The following is a 19,745-nucleotide window of genomic DNA, read 5'->3' on the forward strand; positions in this document are numbered from 1 at the left end:
CTACATGCCCTTCCCTAAATCTTGCTCCTGCTGAGGCGCATGCCGTGCTAAAGACCCTGAAGCCAACCACCACCCCGCCCCAGGGCAGCTGGGGCCAAACTCCTGGGTCCTGCATTCGAGAAGCTCAGTCATCAGGGCCCAGCTCTCCCGTCCTCACTCAGGGGCCTCCCCAGCCGCACCCCTCATCCACGCACGAGAAGTGGATGCCTGCAACAGGCACGTTCGTTCCGGCCAGTGTTTGTCAAGAGTGTGACCCGACCAGCAGCAGCGGCAGCAGGCAGCAACTTGTTAGAAAGGCAGACTGTGGGGCCCAACTCAGACCCACTTACAGACCACGCAGTCCATGTGAACCAGCCCTTCAAGGAATGACGCACAGAAGTCTGAGAACCACCATTTGAGGCCATGGGGATAAAGTAATGATCAAAAGAGATGAAAATCTCTGCTCTTGTGAAGCCTACTTTCTAGTGGGGAAACAACCAGGTAAATAAATAACAGAGACGGGGCTGTCAGAAGGCCTCACAGACATGTGATGAAGACGTGCAGCAAACTCCTGTGGGGAGGTCTGCGAGCGAGCGGCAGAGGGCTGGCCAGTGAAGACCGAGTGGGGAGCTCGCCTGGCTCGGTGGCTCGGTGGAGGGTGAGTATGGAGGTCTGTGTGGCCCGAGCTCCGCATGGGGGACAAGAAGGGGCAGGCACAGACCACAGGGCCTGTGCGCTGCTGCAAAGACTCTGGCCTTTCCCCTGTGACCAGAGCTGTGGGAGGGCTCCACTCCAGCGGCTGTGTGGGAGATGCCCTGAAGGGGACAAGGGCAGAAGGAGGCAGATGTGATTTGATGGTGACCGGGACCAAGAAGGTCACAGTGGGGGCGAGAAGTCTTCAGATTTACATGCATTCTGAAGCCAGGCTGGAAGTGGGGTGGCAGAGAGACACATGGATATTGACACCACCAAGAAGTATGACTGAGTCGTGGAGAAGGTGACAGCAAGCCTCGAACTCCCCCATGAGGTAACCAGGTGCTGCACCACTAAGGAGGGGTCAGAGTACAGTCCCCTGATGTGAGATTCAAACAGTTGGAAGTTTTTCGGTAAATGGGGAGGTGGGAGAAACAATGGCGTCGAGATGCCCCTCCCCTGTCTTCAGTGGCAGGAGGATGTGGGAGAAAAGCACCACCACGGGAGAGGGGGGTTCCGGAGCCCAGGGGCAAGGAGAAGGCTCCAAGAGGGAGGAGGGTTCAGAGGATGGCACTGAAGACAGATCTCCAAAGAACACCATCAGAGTGGCAACGTAGGTCACTGCGTGATCCGCTTAACCCACACACCCCAGCACAATACTTGTAGCTCTCCATTTCATTTTCAGAAGTATCCCCCCTCCAATTATATACTCACGCTGGTTTTAGGGGGTGGGGGCGTATGGTGCAGAAATGCTGTGGATCTTAGGGACTGGAGGGCGGGAAATGGGGGCGGGGAGTGGGCTTCCTATAGTGAGTCCCAGGAGGAAGGATACAGAATGTGCCAGAAGGGAAGGGAGGCCAGCATTCTCACTGCCCACAATCCCAGAGGGAAGATGGTGTGACATCGTGGGCTGGGTTTGAACCCTGTCTCCAACTCACAATCCTAAGTGACCTTGGGAGGGTCTCCTCTGAAAATGTATGGGAAGTACTTGGCAAATAACAGATGTTCGAGACACACTAGCTCCTTCCCCGAGGCTCCTTTGCTCAGGCCAGCAGAGTCACGTGTGGAGAGCCCACATATCCTGTAGGTCCCTCTTAAAGGCCATCTTCTTGGTGAAGCCTACCTGGTCCTCTTCCTCTGGCTCCTGTCGTCAGGCCAGGGTCCCCATCACAGGCCTGAATTCTAGACCACCCTGAACTTGTTCTCCTCTCCCTCCAGATGGGGAGTTTCAGGAAGGCAGAGGCATGTGCCTTACTTTTGGCTGAATACCCAGCAGAGTCTGGCTGAGAGTCAACTATCAGTGTGGCGAGGTGCACGAGCTCTCCGAGCAGTGGATTAGGGCGATGGCTTGCCTCCCTGCCCCACTCCTCACACTGGGCAGCTTCAGGTAGAACAGAGAACCCTGGCCAGAGGCTTTTATATAATAAAACATCTGCTGAGCCAAATCAGACAAAGATTGGGGAGAGAAAAGAAAGTGTGCAACTCCTCCCCTGCTCCCTCCCACCCCCACTGTGCTGGGGAATAACTCTGCTCCTGCCACTTCTTCATTTTTCCTCCTTCCTCTTTATTACTTTGGACATGTGCCGGAAAACGGGATTTGGGATTCAGACATGTGCCAGCTGTGTGTCTCCCCCTGGAAATCATCCTCTTCCGTTAGATGCATCCATCACCTCCAGCAGCACATGGTTGTGATGCCTTCTATTAAAGGCCCCTTAAAGAAAGGGCTGGGGTGATGGGAGAACAGGATCCGGGCTGCGGAGACAGCTACGGGGCCATATGTAAGTGTTATCTCTTACTCACGTGTGAATGATCTAGTATTTGATGCCCCAGGAGACAGAGAAATGACCATTATAGCATTTAATACCCCCAGAGGCATGGTCTGGAAGCAAGAGTCTTAATGGATTGAACTAACACTTTGCTCTCCTAATGTATTCTCAGACCCAGGAGGGAGGGAAGTGGAGAAACAGTCTGATCCTTTGGGGCAGTGATTTTCCAACTCAAGCCAGCTTCCCTGTAGGGACTTAATCTCTTTCTAGAGACCTACAAGGTAGAGGAAAGCAGAGTCCGTATCAAGGGGATTAGAAAACACCAAGGCCTTCGAAAATCCAAGCACACAGAGCACCCATCCCATGGCCTGTCTCCCGCGGCTCTCTGTGGGGAAGGAGGAAGCCATCGGATTCGCCCTTCTCTGCGAATGGGTGGTGAATGGAACAGGCGCGATGTGGAAGAGGGGCTGTCTCCTCCGCAGCGCGTGCTGGGCGGGTGTGTCTGGTGGCTCATCTGATCTTCGCAGCATCACACAAGGGAGAGAAGCCATTCTGGTTTGCAGATGAGGAAACTGAAGCTTATTAGAGAACTGGAGCAATGTGCCCAAGTCTGGGACGGTAGAGAGGCTGGGATTCAACCCAAAAGGTATAGGAGTTGGGAAAAAGGTACCTGAAGAGCCGGGGGCGGGGGAGCCAGGCCCCGAATTGGCACTGTCTTCCTTAAGCAATATGCTGCCTGGCCTGCTCTCCATCCTTTGGGGAGGAAAGTGCTCTGTGAGTGCTCCAGAGCAGCCCAGCCCCCTGGGGCTTCTGGCTACAAAGTGCTCCAGAAGGCTAAGACTCCAAATGCCATGTCCTGTGGTAAAGGGGCCCCAGTGGCCACAGGTGTGGAGCAGGTCAGAATGTCAGAACCAGCAGGGCTCTCAGAAATGTAGTACAACTCTGAAGGCCGGGTGACTGGCCAGCGCCCCACAGCAAGCCAGCCAGAGCCGGGCCCAGAACCAGGTCTGACGAGGCCCCAGTGCTCTTCCACGACCCCTGGCAGCCGGCACAGCTGTGCCATGTGCCCTCGCCCTCCACCTCCTACCCCTACTCATTCTTTGTTTCCACAGTAGAATCCTATTTAGAGAAAATCTTAGTGGTGCCAGCTACCTCTGGTTATTATAGCTGCTGCAGCAGTTTATAAATATTGAACAGATCCCTCCCAGAGGTCTTGGGGAAGAGTTCTCTTCGCTCTGTGCGTGTGTGTGTGTGTGTGTGCGCGCGCGCGTATGTGTGTGTGTGGGTGTGTGTGTGTGTAAGAAAGGAAGAGAGAATGCAGGAGAAAGAGAGATGCTAGATGAAGGGGGAACTAGGAGTGGGGGAGCTGGGGGAGACGGGAGAGAAGAAGAGGGTGAGTCGGGCTGGAGAGAGTGAGAAAGGTGGTTCGCACATCAACTCCCTTCTCTACTGCCCCAGCATTTTCAAATGCTCTTATAATAAAGGCTTTGATGGAGCTCAAAAACAGGCAGCAGTGCTGAACGCATAAATATTAAAGCAAACTTTAGACAGCAGGTTTACTATTCAGACATGGAATACAAGCTGTTCTGTTTATGTTAAACGGGAGAGGGAGGGGCCCCGGGGCTGGCGGAGGAGAACTATCTTCAGGGCAGAGACTTACGCTGCACTCATAAGCCTGGCTCGGACCCCTGAAACTGAAGCCTCAAATGCTCACCCTTCAAGAAATGCCGGAGGAAGAGGGGTGAGGGGAGGAGAAGAATGCCCCTCTCTGTCACACTGAAAACTTGGAAGACGCAAGAAACTGGGAAAGGAAAATGCATGTCTAACAGATTCCTTAATGACAGTGACAAGCCTGGAAGGTCTAGTGTCATACTTCCCTAGAAGGACATTCACCTGTAGCTACAGGACACAAGTCCATCAGAAATTCCATTGAAGTGACACCCATTTAAAGGAAAAGGGTACCATCTGCTTCTCATGCTAACAGGGGTCATGTTCCCATTGTCCCGAGGACGCCTGAGTTGCTGGGAAAATACCTTCCCCTCCTCTCCCAGGCCCCGAGAAGGAATCTGTCCGGGTGCTGGTCCACTGGCTTTCCTGCCAGCACCTGAGTCCAGGCTGCTGTCACCTCCAGGTCAAAGGATTAGGCTGAGGAAGCCAGGGAAGGAGGCTCCATTCGCTGAGCACATACTGTCCCAGCCGCCCGACTGTAATCTCGACTTGAGCCTTCCCAAGGGGCAATATTCACTCCAGGTCTGTGTTTTACCGAGAGGAAACCAAGGCTCGAATGTGTTATCTACCAACTTAGCCAAAGTTGCAGAGAGAGCCAGAATCACGCGTGTCTGTGCGTCTCCGATCTGTTTCCTGCCGGAGGAGATCACACATGGGTTCTAGCAGCAGAGGCGCTGACATGTAGCAAGCACGTGCTACGTGCCAGCCGCGTGTCAGGGCTGTGCGTGCGGATGGCGCCTCCCCGGACTCTCACAGAACTTGGTGAGGCAGGTTATCTCCACCTCACAGATGAACGGCTGTGGCTTACGGAGGGTAACGAGCTGCCCAGGGTGAAATGCACGCCTCTCTCCAGGATTCTCTCCTGCCAGTGGTCACAGCAGCCATGACCTGGGGCAAGTCACGCACACATCAAGAGGTCATCTAAAAAGAAATCCTGTCAGCTTCTGCAGTTTCAAAATGGCAGAGGCAATGCTCAGGCTACCAAGAGCCCCAAATCAACATGGAAATACATGTTTATGAGCTTCTAGAGGAGACTTTAAGCCATAATGAAAAAACAAATCAAAGGGCCAGGAGCCAATTTCTGAAGGCATTTTGAAGACTTTGGCTCAGTCTTCTTGCCACCAATAAAAGAGTCTGGGGTTAGTAATCCTCTAAGCTTTCCCCTGCACAACAGCCCAGCAGCCATGCGGTCTTCCGGTAACTTTCGCCAGCGACCAAAACATTGAAGAGACTTGCCAGCAGCTTCCACGGTAACCCCTGGCACAAGTATTTACACTAAACAGTATTTCCAGGTCACAGCTCCCACACCACATCCAAGGAGGTGACCCCTTGATGATGGGCATCTGTGCCTGCCCTTAAGAGGTCAATCATGTGCTTCCAGAACCTCCTTAGTCACTTACCAGCTTCACGGAGACAGAAAGGACAGGGGTGGCTGCCAAGAACCAATGAAATGGGGGGAGGAGGGACAGGGAGTGAGTGTTTAATGGGTACAGAGCTTCAGTTTTGCAAGATGAAAATTAAAGGTGTGGATAAGTGGTGGTGACGGTCGCAATGGTGTTACAATGGTAAATCTGACGTATATTTTACTACCACAAAAAGAAAGTACTTCCTCTGTGCAGCCCCCCTGGACCCTTGTTCCTTTTAATCTGCAGCAGAATGAACCATGCCTTCATGATTCCTGCTCTATGTCTTTGCACTGACTTCATGCTGCCTTGTATAGTGATCAGTCATTTCACCTGTGACGGGACTGTATGCTCCCAAGGGACAGGGACTCCTAAGTGTCTCGTTCATCTTAGGAGCCCGCCTAGTGCCCTGTGATGCCAACTCGGTGCTCCATAAAAGTGGATGCCCTCAATTTTCTTTCTTAAAAGACGGGAGGATTGGGGGCACCTGGGTGGCTCAGTCGTTAAGCACCTGCCTTTGGCTCAGGTCATGATCTGGGGTCCTGGGATCGAGCCCCACATCGGACTCCCTGCTCAGTGGGAAGCCTGCATCTCCCTCTCTCACTACCCCCTGCTTGAATTCCCTCTCACTGTTTCTCTCTGTCAAATAACTAAATAAAATCTTAAAAAAAAAAAAAAAAAAAAGGTAGGAGGACTGTTTAAGCCAATCGACAAAGTTAGAGGTTTCCTTTCTGCCAGATGAAAGACCAACTGTGTATAGTTCCGAGTTTTGGGTTGGTTTGCAAGTGTTAGTGACTCACTAACTCACTTCTGCAGGGCAGAAGACTACAGGCAGGAAGACTGTCAGGTCCTCCTGGAGCACACGGTGTGGCCTGCCCTTCCCTGGGAAGAGACCACCCTCTCCTACGTGCACGCCCCAGTGCTCAGGCCTGGAGCAGCTGCCAGCTCCAGGGAAGGCTGGACTTTGGGAGCGCCGAGTAAGCAGTCTGCAGAAAGAGGGACTTTAATGAGCCATCAATTATTCCCAGCTCTCTTGGCACCCCCCAACAGAAGAGGAGGGAGGAAAATGGTGAGAAAGGGGACTGAGATACAACGGGAAAAGTCCCCTGCTGGGCTTGCCTCATCAGCGTTTTCCTGCGACCTCAAGGGATACATCAGCTGTCATCCTGCCAGCAAAACTTAGGAAATATGTAGGCCATAAAATCAAAGAAAGAGCTTGCATCTAATTAGTATGTTAAAAAAAAAAAAAAAAAAAAAAAAAAAGGAAGCAACCCAAACTGAAAAACAAAATTAAAATCAAAGAGGACAGACTGATGAGCTGGTTTTCTTTATGGGCCTTTGTTTTCTCCTGTTTTTGATGGAAGGAAGGGTGGAGGAAGAAGGGGGAGGGAGTGGAGGCTTTTAAAGGGGAGGGCCTGAGCAGAGCCTAGTCATCCACCCTGCTGCCAGCGGGCCTGACCCCTTTTCAACACCAACAGGGCCCTGAGGGGCTTGCTGGCTGCAGACAGGCAGGCCACAGGGCTCAGCTTCCTGGCACACCACCACACGCAGAAGGGCTTCCCCGAGGTGGGAGCGAGCCAGGGCGGGCGCCTGCAGTGCACAGAGGGTCGATAACCCTCTGATGTCCTGTCCTACCCCTGGGTCTCCTCTCTCTCTGCCTGGAATGTGTCTTTACCCCTGGAACACTCTTTCCATTCCTGGGAGGAGCCTCTCCCCACAGGAATGGCCTGTCCCTCCAGAACTGCTCTTACCACTCTGTTAGCAGACATTCACAACTTCAACCAGCACTTAGCATGCTGTAATTAGTTCCGAGTATCTCTCCCCACCAGACGTGAAGTCTCAAAAATACGGCTCATGCTCACTCTCTTTGCCTCTCAAGTCCTGAACCCAGAGCCAGGCACTCGGCAAATGCCAGCTGAGAAGCTAGCTGCTGGAGCATGTATTTCGCTTCAAGTATGGCTGGTCACTTACACACCGGTGTCCCCCGGATTATAAACCCCATGAGGGCAGGCGCCGTGCAGCACCGGAGGATAGTATCCAGCACGGTGCTTAGCCCTGAGGAAAGTCTCAGCAAACATCTGCCAAATTCAACTTGCACAAAGGTGGGGCTGAAGTTAACAATATGTAAGATACTCAGTGGGTTCTCCTTCGGTGCCCAGCCCGGCTCTGGGGGCTGAGGAGACATGGTGAACAAGCCAGACAACGTCCCTACGTTACAGAGCTTACATTTTCATGTGTGAGACACACAAAACGAGTAAACAAAGCCATAAATAAAAACAATTACAGATTGTAATAAAGGCTAGGAAGGAAATAAACTGGGTGCTATGATGGGAAGTAACAGATGGAGACAGCCGCACGGATTCAAGATGGAGTCTAGAGGCGGATCTGGCGGATTTACTACTCCGTGGCTGCACAGGGCGCGGAGGGAGAAAGAAGGGCTGGCCCGAGGCTCCGGCACAGCTGGGGGGGGAAGAAAGCAACAGAGGACAGGACAAAGAGTGGCGGGAACGCAGGCGGCATCTGTGCATCAGCAAACAAACCTCCACTCAGCGTCAGTGTGTGCCCGACACCCCACGAGACCCTGGGGGGCTAGACGGTGCTCTGAGGGAGACAGAGCCCGGCTCACAACCACTGGAAACTCCGTATAACCTAAGGTATACATGTGAGGATTTCACAAAGGAAACATCCACCTACTCCGTGTCAGTACCCGTTAAAACACCTTTTCTTCCTCAGAAGATCACTGTTTTGATTGCAGGGACGGAGGTGCAGGAAGAAGTATAAATGCAAGAGAGAAGAGCTGAGAGTGATAAAAAGTTCTAATTGAACAAGTGGGCGTTAGACGGAAATGCCATTTAAGAACCGGAGATGCAAATCACCACAGCTACACCCCGGGGAGGAGGCGGCATCGCGGTAATTCAGGTGAACGCGACGCCGAGAGGGGAAGGAGCACCCGGGATGCTGTCATGGAAGGCAGGGTGCTGGGCTTGTTTCGTGAACAGTTTCCCTTTCTGCTTTCTCTGAGGGAGAAAACAAGATTCTAATACCTCAAATTCTCCATCTGCAAAATGGACACGATGGCGGTCCCGCTGGCACCTGCCCGGGGCGGCTGTGCTGAACACGGGGCTTCCCATGCCTTCACACACACCGTTCTGTCGTTCTGGGATGTCCTGGCCCCAGCTGCTAAGACCCACTTCGATGCCACTTTCACAAGACTTGCCATAAGACTGTAGCCATGCCTCACTTACAGTAACGATGACGACAATTATCACCATCGTATTTCATAATATTCATAACAGCTAACAATTACGGAGAACTTATTAAGGGCCGGTATTTCAATCTATCATCTTATTTAATTTTCTCACCCATACTATGAGATCACATAGCAAATGGGTATCTCGCTCCAGGTGACACAGTAAGTAACAGAGCCAGGATTCAGTTCCAGGAGGCGGATCCCAGAGACCATGGCTCTTAACTTCTCTCCACCTTATTATTATAGATACCATTTATCTTCACATTTCATCCCCCTGCCTGAACTGGGAGTTATAAGCCACTTACAGGCAAACCCTTAGAGTAAACCTAGCCTACTCCTTCACCTTGTAAACGGGCAGAATATGGGCCAGAGTGGGAGAATGAATATCTGCTCATAGCGACCAGTCTGTCCTGGCTCTCTCTGACCTCTGGCAGGAGCCATACCACGAAGTCCAATACGAGCATCTATACTGCTATGTGTGTGAGTCTGTGCTAAGGGGCCCACGGGCATGGCCGCAGAATCCAGCTCTGGTATCCTTGTGAGTGCGAGCCTGCTCACCACTGCAGGCCTCATAAGCCACTCCAAGCTGAGGAAGGTCCCAAAGATGTCACGGCATCTGAGGGACTCCCTGGGGTAACTGAGGGCAGGGGGGAGGCTCACCTGACCAAGCACTGTCTGGGTGGCAGGCACTACCTACCACTGGGCACTAGACTGGACGCTGTCATGCAGTGTCTCCTGAACCTTTGCAAAAGTTCTAGATCACACTCACACAGCTGGGGGAAGGCAGGGTCAAGGCTGGACGGCAGGTCTGCTCTTTCTGCCACACTACACTGCCTCAGATTCACTTCCTGCGGTCTTGCATGATTCTGGGGATTTCCTGTTACTTCCTTGTTTTTTTTTCTCCCAAAGAAAGCCATTTCCTTCCACTACATGTAGTTTGCAACTGGATTTTGTATTTGTTTTGTCTTCTTCTTTCTTTTAAATTCTTAACAAATATTTCTAAGCCTTGCTGCCTCTCGTGTGTTACACGTTCTTTAAATGCTGGAACGGAAGGGTCAGAGGCATAGAATGAATACCTAGGCTAGTCTTCGGCATCCTAACAGAGATGATCTGGACCCACAGTGCACGTGACAACACACTGAAGCCTGCGGTGCAGAGAATGCTGGGCACCAAATGCCGGGAGCCTCAGACACAAGCAGCACCAACTCACCCTTGATAATGTGTCTGACGATCTTGATGGAGCTCCCCCGCATGTTTAGGATCTGGTGAACCCTCTGGCGAATCTACGAGGAAAGGGAAGGGAGGGGAGAGAAAGGGAAAGCACTGTTTGTCCTGGCAGACACCAGCATCCATCCTGTGGAGAGCATGCCCCGCACACCCACCCCTGATGGAGCGGGCCCACACAGAGCGCAGGGAGGCAAGGAGAGTGGATCCCCTTCTTTCTCGGAGTCTCCGCCCAGGCAGGGGCTCAGGAAGGAGGCAGGCGTGGACAGGCCCGTTGGGGGCAGCCCCTCCTACCTGGGGCACGTTGGCATTGCAGATCTCCGCCATGATGTAGCAGATGTGCTGAAGGACAAAGAGCCCCGCGTCCAAGCGCCGGAGGTAGAACTCGTCCTCCGTGTCGTTGTCTATGATCTCCCCGCGCCGGACCATGTCCTGCAAGCAAATGAGCATTGGGGACAAATGAGCTGGCCAGTGAGCCCACAGTACACAAAAGAATGGCAACTACAACAACAATGACAAGAGCACCAGGAGACCATTCCATTGTGGTCTCCTGCTCCGCCCATTATCTTCTAAAGTCTCCTCCTTACCTTTTCATTTTTAATAGACTAGAGGCCCAGGGAGTCAGATTAAAGCCCCTTTTTTCCCTATGCAGTCAAGGCCAAAATGATCTCATCCCCATATTCAATCTGAAAAATAAGCTGACAGGGACACAAATCTCAGCTCTATCTGCTTCCAGCCATTCTTCACTCTTTGTTTCTGGCCCCCGTACATCACCTCTCTGGAAGACCTGTGGATCTCTTTCCCTTCCCAGTCAGGTGGAACTTGGGAGGAGTGGTCCCGTGTCCACAAGTCTGTCTTGCTGCCCTGGTGAGGATGAGGGCGATGGCACAGGCCGTACGCGCGCCCCTCAGGCTCACACCACATCAGCAGCAAAACGCCACCACCCCTTCTGTGGCGCTTCACCAGCAGGCACTCCCCTAGGCCGACACCCCGACAAATGACAGGAGTCTCCTTCCTCAACCGCTGCAACTCCAGACCTATCCGTCTTGCTGTCCCCAGATGTATTCCTCTTTAGCAGATTCTTTTCTTAAACAGCTTTACTGAGATACAATTCACATACCACACAATTTGCCCGTCTAAAGTGCACCGTGTACCGGCTTCTGGTGCGCTCAGAGCTGTGTGACCGGCACAATGGTAGGACAAGTCCACCACCACCCCTGAGCCCCCCAGCTAGCAGATTATCACCGCCTCTGCCACCAGAGCTCCTCTTCCCACCTCTGGGCCTTCACTGCCTTCCCTCCTCGGGATCCTGGGGTATCTCTGAGGCCAGTGCTGCCTTTATGCTACCTCCACCGCTCGCCTTCCCTGGTGACAAGGCTAACACTGCTCCTCTCCACACGCCTCTTCTGCACACGACCTGCTCCCACACGCCATGCTCGCACGGATCCCCACCGTAACCCTCCTCCGTTGTTAACGCCCTGTCTCCAACTCCCTTCATTTCATAAGGGTGCACTATGAACTCTGGTAAGGCAGGGACTGAATTCTGTCTTCATGTCTCCACTCAGTAAACATCCACACACTGAACCAAAGGGAAAAGACATCTCTGTTTCGGGCTGTCGGCTCTCAGGAGTAGGAACTGGGAGTCGGACTCGTTCTATGTGACTGGCAGACTGGCTTGAGAAGACAGGTGCTTGACACATGCTTTTGATGACAACGATCCATTTCTTAATTCTGTCAGTAGTTTTATGGCTGCGGTTCCCTCTGACAGCTCGGGCTCCTGTCACTGATGGAAGCCCCTGGGACCCTGCTTTCCACTCTCCCAAACTTGGAGGACTTACTGCTTGGTCATCAATCTCCAAAGAGAACCCTTAGAGACTATTTAGACGCAGATAATGCTCTTCTTTATTTGCCCAAGGGGCCGGCCTGTAGCAACACAAGGCTACTTTTCATCTCGCTCCTAAAGGCCTCTGTCTGAGGCAAAGGACGGCTGTACTGTCTGGCAAATCAGCACCACTAATTCCTAGCTTCATTTAGTAGCAAATTCCTTGGTAATCTGGTAATGGTGTTAATGTTCATGAGGTAGTCATGGAGCACTGGACTGATGTCCGAGGAGTTTAAAAATAGAAGGGTCTCTTTACTTTCTCATTTACTCATAATTGTAACTTCCTGCTCCAGAACTCCTAAGTGTTCAGCAGCTGGGGGCACAGGAAGCAAAATCACTCCAGACTTCCACTCATGCAAAGAGCATTTGCTGCTAATACTTTACATTTCTACAATGCTGTAGAGTTTAAAGTGTCATTATATCTACGGTTCTGACTACCACATTGAAAGAGAGCCGGGGCGGGGGGGGGGGGGATTATTAATCCCATCGTACAAATCAGAATCAAAGGCACACAGAGGTTAAGTAAGTTGCCTGTAATTACATGATTACCAGTTACTAGAATATGGACCCCCTGGGGATAGGAATCCTGTCTGATTCACCTCTGAGGTGGAGAAGATGAACGTTAACACCAAGAGCTCAGATAGCAGCCCAGGTAAGCACCCAGCAGCAAGGGTGCCATTCTAAGCATTGACTTAAGGCAGAAAAAGAATGAAAATGGAGGTAAGGGGATGCTCTGGTCTTAGCCATGGAGGGGCCGACTGTCTGGGGAGGCCATAGGGACCCCGGAAATGACCAGAGAGTAATATGATATTAAAGATAATGACAGGTGGTGGGTGCTGATCAGGGTTGGCTAAGACAGGAGGGCACCCAGGAAGAAGGGACTCCCGGGCAGCCTTTCCAGCTCCTGAGAGACAGCAGAATGAAGGCCTTCAGGATGAGGCCTTACAGGGGTCTGAGACCTTGTGCGGCTCATTGCTCTCTGCTCACCAGCAACCCCGCCCCCTCAGCCCCCCTGCCTTGCACACAGAACAGACAGGCCTGCCCTCTGCTCTCTGCCTCTTCACCGTTGCTGGCGATGTTGGTACTAGTCCCACCCCCTAATCTCTATCATAATATAGTTAAAGCCTATAATGGGATATTGCTTTCAAAAATTTTCCTGAGAGTTTTGAAAACTTTTCAAAGTTTTCCAACTTGTAAACTTTTCCAACTACTAGGATTTTTCAGTCTGGAAAACCCTCAAGACTTTGATTTATCCATTTATGGCGTCTCCCATGACCCGCCTTCCAGCAGTTATTCCGATGTGTGCCTCTCACATGTAGGCTCCTTAGAAGTAAGAGCTGTGTTTCAGTCTTCTTTGTGCCCTAGAAAGCACCTCACATACCACTTTGAGCACAGCAGGCTCTTGGAAAGCATTTGTCAAACAGGACTGGGAAACGCAGCTAGAAGTTCAGTGCTGCTTAAGGAGCTGTGTGTGCTAAGACTCCCGTGGATAGGGAGAGGGGGAAGCATCAGACGTGATGAGGGACAGGACCATGGTGGACCAGCTGATGGGGGCCTGAATGCTGGCGAGAGAACTGAGACACAATGGGCTGCAGGCTGGGGCGTGTGGGTGGCTCAGTGGGTTAAGCCTCTGCCTTCAGCTTGTCGTGGTCTTGGGGTCCTAAGATCGAGCCCCTCGTCAGGCTCTCTGCTTGGCAGGGAGCCTGCTTCCTCCTCTCTCTCTGCCTGCCTCTCTGACCACTTGTGATCTCTGTCTGTCAAATAAATAAATAAAATCTTAAAAAAAAAAAATTAAAAAAAAAAAAAAAAAAGGGCTGCAGGCTGCCTGTGCAGGAAAATGTCAAACAGGGGAACAGGCAACTCCTGTGTGACAGACACGCCGGCTCACAGCCCTGAGAGGCAAGCAGAGTGCATGGCTGGGAGGCTGCAGTACCAGCCTCCGTGAGGAGCTGATCAGACAAAGGAGAGAAGAGGTGACGAAGCCCTTAGAGGTTTGCAAACATGGAAACTGGGAGAGGAACACATTTCGTTTGTCCACCTGATAAAGATTTCCTGAACACCAAAAGGTGGGCCAGGTACTGGATGATGAATTAAGAGTCCACATCGTCAAGGAGATTAGAGCCTAATAACATCGCCAAATTATTAATTTTTAAAAATGTAATAATGCGGGGCGCCTGGGTGGCTCAGTGGGTTAAGCCGCTGCCTTCGGCTCAGGTCATGATCTCGGGGTCCTGGGATCGAGCCCCGCATCGGGCTCTCTGCTCGACAGGAGCCTGCTTCCTCCTCTCTCTCTCTCTGCCTGCCTCTCTGCCTACTTGTGATCTCTCTTTGTCAAGTAGGTAAATAAAATCTTTAAAAAAAAAAAAAATGTAATAATGCCTATGATCAAGGGCCTCTCAAATGGTACCACATGCTGTGGGCACCCAGGACACACTTTGTCTGTCTGGAGGGGTCAAAAGACTTCATAGGAAATGTACATTTGAGGTGGACTCTGTAGGAGTCTGATAGGCTGAAAAGGGCATTCTAAGCAGAAGGAGAAACAGCATGGATCAAGGCACGGAAAAGTCAGCTTGGCTAGGGTGAGAGAGATCAACAGTGGAACATCAGTATCACTAAAAGAAAGGTTAGAAAGGAAGAAGGGAGTGTGGTTTTTTGCTTATAAAGACGCTGGCTGTCGGCAGATGATATTATTTTGATTGATTGCTACAGATGAGGCACTGTGGGAGGCCGTCTGAATACAGACCTCTGCCGCCACCATCCATCCACCTCAGAGGGCCAGCCAGTGTTTACGGAGGGCTCGTTGCGTGTCAGACTGAGTCTAAGTGCGTTTAAATTCCTTTGCTTCTCACAAATATTGGAGGAAACGGGACTCGGCAGAGCAGTCTCCCCAAGGCTAGTGGGTGGCAGAACTGGGACTCAAAACCAAGGCTCAAACCCGAGTTTCATGCTGCCATGTTTGCATGGGTGCGGGTTTCGGAGCTGTTTCCGAGAACAAAGATGCTCACTAAGAGTGGTAGAGGCTCAAGAATGGAGCACAGCAAAATTAAGTTTCTTCCTTCCTGGTGCTTTTTCCTTTTCCACACTCTCCCCTACGATCTCATCTTCTTTTAACCAGACAGGCACATACTGTACCTTCCCGTTTCTCTAAATATTGTCATCCAGAAAGGACGGACCCAAGAGACCAATGCCAAACTCCATTTTTGTCTCTCTCCTTAGAACTTCAAGACTCTGACAATGTTCAAGTCAACATTCTACTTTTAGATATACGGCCAGATGATTTGAAAGGGAAAATTTCAAGTGTAGATCTGAGATGCGGCTTTAGCTCATCTCCAAGAAAGGCATCACCATCGCTGGGCTGAACATGCACGAAGATGAAGCAGAGATTGGCTTCTAAGATGAAGTCTCTGCCCTGACAGTTTCAGAAGCATCATAGAAACCAGCAAGCAGAGAAGGTGACTGCTGTCAGGATAGCACCTTATCTAGCCTGGTACGACTCGGTGGCAGGGAATATTTACTGCTGACTGCATTCAGAAAAGTTGAGCGGAAACGTGTACTCAGTGTTTAAAGGGAAATAAAAGAAGCAGGATGGTTATGTATCATTCTGAGAGCAAATAAGAAAGTTTGGGGAGGGGCGCCTGGGTGGCTCAGCAAGTTAAAGCCTCTGCGTTTGCTCACGTCATGATCCCAGGGTCCTGGGATCGAGCCCTGGATTGGGCTCTCTGCTCAGCAGGGAGCATGCTTCCCCCCACCCCCTGTCCCCGCCTACTGTGATCTCTGTCTGCCAAATAAATAAATAAAAAATCTCAAAAAAAAAAAAAAAAAGAAAGAAAGAAAGTTTGGGGACAGTTCTTTTGGAATATCTTCTCGAGTTTTGGTCTGTCTTAAGAAGAAGGAGGATCAGGGGCACCTGGGTGGCTCAGTGGTTAAGCCGCTGCCTTCGGCTCAGGTCATGATCTCAGGGTCCTGGGATCGAGTCCCGCATTGGGCTCTCTGCTCGGCAGGGAGCCTGCTTCCTCCTCTCTCTCTCTGCCTGCCTCTCTACCTACTTGTGATTTCTCTCTGTCAAATAAATAAATAAAATCTTTAAAAAAAAAAAAGAAGAAGGAGGATCATATATAACCTTTATTATAAATGGATTAATGAATTTCTGCCTCCTTTCTGGATTCTAAGATACCAGATTAAAAAAACTGATGTGTTGGGCGCCTGGGTGGCTCAGTGGTTAAGCCGCTGCCTTCGGCTCAGGTCATGATCTCAGGGTCCTGGGATCGAGTCCCGCATCGGGCTCTCTGCTCAGCAGGGAGCCTGCTTCCTCCTCTCTCTCTCTGCCTGCCTCTCTGCCTACTTGTGATTTCTCTCTGTCAAATAAATAAATAAAATCTTAAAAAAAAACAAAACAAAACTGATGTGGACATAAGGAAGTGGACCTAACCGTGGAAAGACTTCTCGGGGTGTCTGAGACTCCAAGATAGTTGCTGGTACAACCCAACTCATGATCATCTGGCTAGGATTCAATCTCTGAAGTAATAGAAAAGTAACATTAACATTCTAGCATCACCACAAGCTTTTCCCTACTATCTTATTTTCCTCACAGAAGGCTCTGGAAGAACTGAAGGAGTCCGATTTAGAAAACTCTGATGGTTACATACTAGTAGCACATAAGTAGACTTGCCTCACTAGCGGTAGGGAGCAAATGACTTCTGCCCCATTGACCAGTGAGACATCCTTCAAAGTGACTGACAAGGAAAAGAGTGAGGCTGGCTGGCCCACGCAGAGATTAAACCTGCAGCTCCCCAGCCTCAGCACGTGGGCACCAAACCTAGTAACATGAGTATAACAGGCCCAAACATGAGTATAATAGCCCCATTCTAAAAAGATACCTAACCTCCCTTGCCTTCTTTCCCTCTTAAGAGATCCTCTGACATTACAAGAAGCATTTAGACACTGGGTTTTCTGAATGATGATGTATTAATTCTACAAACAGGTTCCTCTGCCAAGATTGGACAGAGTACTAAATAAACTAACACTTGCTAACTTACTGGTGTCCTTAGAGAGGTCATCTAACTTTTCATGGCCTTGGCTTCTTTGCTTGGAAACGAGAAGCCTGCCCTGGATCAGGGAAGGAAAACAGGTTTCACCTGGAGTGCCCACTCTCATGCACCTCAGTGGTGGTCAAGTGCTCAACGTGGAAAAGGGCTGGGGGACTAATGGGAGCTTGTGCAGGAGGAGCCCTGAGACCAGTTAAGCTGTATCTGCGCTGACGGCAGGGTGGGGAGTGGCAGGAGGCGCCAACTGTCTCCCTGATCTCGTGCTCTAGATGGCTCCTTTCAGCTTTGATAAACCAGGGCAAATCTACAACTGAGCCACCTCCATCACCAGACAGGATGGATTTCTGCCTGTATCTGGGTGTGGGTATGGACGGACTGAAGCTGTTGACTGGTGGTGCTCCCAGACAGTCAGAAGAGCCACTGTGACAAAGGCCTCAGGTAGGAGACAGGGAGCATCACCCTGACATGACGTAGTGGTCAGCACTGACAACGAGCTCATTCTCTCACAGTAAATTAGACTTCCTCGTCCCAAAGAGATGAGCCCTGGATCTGCTGCTACATTGGACAGGACATCTTTAAACAATCTAGACATGAAAATCGAGTGTTCTTCAAATGGCAAGACGATTAACAGAGATTAAAGAGAAATTCCAAAAATCCAGTAACTTCCTCAAGTATCGTAAACATATCTACTTTAAAAAATTTCAGAGTGACTGTCTGCCTGTGCTTGCTCTCGCTTCTCTCTCTATGACAAATAAATAAATTAAAAAAAAAAAGATTTCAGAGTGAAAATGTGTGTGTACACTAAACTACATCTAAAATGAGACAGGTGAGTTAAGATGTAAAGGAAGTCTTCCACAAATTCATTCAACTCTCACCGCTGTGGCGAGTGAAGGTGATGGTCCTCTTTGTGAAGCTATGACAACTCGACATCCACTGGAGTGCTTTCTACTTTTGAGAGCAAAGTATCTTCATTAACCTCACTTGCTGTCTATGCCCTGTGTTGGGTATGCACATTTCAAATATCATTTCCAGATTTCACAGATGGAAAAACTGAGACAGATGTCAAATGATTGTCACTGAGTTTCGGTTAAAGACTCTGGTGGAACATGATTTCCTAGTCCAAGACCTTTTTCTATTTGTCCTTTCACTCTGGCAAGAGATGGGATGTAGCACATGGATAATGACAACAGCAACCTTTCCTGAGTCCTCACTGTGTGCCAGGTGCTGGGCTAAGCACTTTCATGGATTTTTCCTCATGAGGAGTTGGGAACTTTGTGTCCGCCTTTCAGATGGGAAAGGAAGGCTTATAGAGGTGGAATGTCTCCTAAGGCCACAAAGCTCATGGTTGAGTAAGAGTTGAAGACAGGATAAAACACACACAGTTTGGCTCCAAGCCTGTGATACCTTTCACAGTCCAAAGAAGGAAAAACTTTGTTTTATAGACCTTTTCCATTATTAGCATATGAACAAAGAGCATTTTTTTCTTGATGCCCTATCTAGGGTCTAATGCAAACCAGCTATATTAAATGTGTGGTCCTCTTGTGTCTTCCTGGGCCTGTCTTTTCCTTGTAAATTAAAGAAATTAAAAAATAAATAAATAGAAATTTAAAAAAAGGCAAAGGGGGCCTGGGGGGCAGGTTAAGTAAGTGTCTGCCTTCGGCTCAGGTCATGATCACAGGGTCCTGGGATTGAGCCCTGCATCAGGCTCCGTCCTCAGAGGGGAGTCTGCTTCTCCCTCTCCCTCTGCCACTCCCCCTGCTTGTGCTCTCTCTTTGCAAGCATGTTCTCTCTCAGATAAATAAATAAATCTTTTTTTTAAAAAAAGGTGCACGTGTGTGTGTATTTGTGTGTGTGTGTGTGTGTGTGTGTGTGAATCTACAACTAGGCTAGCAAATTCCACATGCAATTTGGAAGAGTTGAAAAAAACGGAAGACACTCAGAAAGGTTTTGTGTTGCTCATTCCACGAGAGAAGGCTAGAATAAAAACTTAGATGGTAATTCAGTGAATGGCGCATTAAGTAGAACAGATTGCAATTCACAGCAGCATAAGCCTGTTTGGGGACTGCTAAAATCAACAGATTCATCTCCAAAGATACACAAGGAGGTGGTACGTGTGGTGTCAAGGTGCCATTTCTGCAGGGCTGTGTGTTGTTTTCTCCTCCCCCAGCCATATCCTCACTTTAAATGTTAATCTGTCGTCAGGAGCACTACCGAATCACCACCTTTCCACAAGCCTCTATCTCTCTCAGCAGGCAAGTCACAAGCCTCCAAATGAGCATGTGGATGCCATTTCTAATCTGCCCCTGACAGGCAGCGAGCTGCCCCTCGCTGATGGAAGGAGACAGTCATAAAAGAAGCTGCTATGTAGCCAATAAGAATTCCTCTTGCCTTAATAAGAGGGGACGCGACTCAGAGCCCCGATGGGTCACAGTTACGGTCTGTAGTCATGGGTAAGAACGCCCCACCATTTACAAAAGGCCCATCTCTTTTTTCTTCAAAAGCAAGGGAAGAGTTTAAGCCACGGGAGAGACAGGTAAGTGGAGCTGTGTGTGTTGGGGTGTGGGGGTGGGGTGCGCACAAACACCAGCAAATGAAACCTTCTTCTAAGAGCTTCTAAAATAGGGCAGACTATTAGAGAAGGATCCTAGAGACGGCCAGTCATTTTTAGCTGGGGAAACCGAGGCTGAAGAAATAACAAACAGGATTTTGGGGGGAGGGGAGAATGCGTAACTAACTGGCAGAAACTCTCATAAGGGTCCAAGAACCTCAGGCCAG

The 19,745-nt window shown here is 50.2% G+C and overlaps 1 protein-coding gene across 2 annotated transcripts in view; it reads right to left on the reverse strand.

The window, feature by feature from the left end:
* Positions 1-19,745, reverse strand: part of CTNNBL1 (catenin beta like 1) — a 163,031-nt gene that overhangs the window by 247 nt on the left and 143,039 nt on the right. For both annotated transcript variants that reach the window (XM_059133251.1, XM_059133252.1), the window contains 2 exons: positions 10,338-10,475; positions 10,030-10,102 (listed from right to left, as the gene is read on the reverse strand). In XM_059133251.1, coding sequence (XP_058989234.1) covers positions 10,030-10,102; positions 10,338-10,475 — 211 coding nt within the window. The remainder of the gene's footprint in view (positions 1-10,029; positions 10,103-10,337; positions 10,476-19,745) is intronic.

Source organism: Mustela lutreola, chromosome 9, assembly GCF_030435805.1.
Source record: "Mustela lutreola isolate mMusLut2 chromosome 9, mMusLut2.pri, whole genome shotgun sequence".
NCBI classification, from domain to species: domain Eukaryota; kingdom Metazoa; phylum Chordata; class Mammalia; order Carnivora; family Mustelidae; genus Mustela; species Mustela lutreola.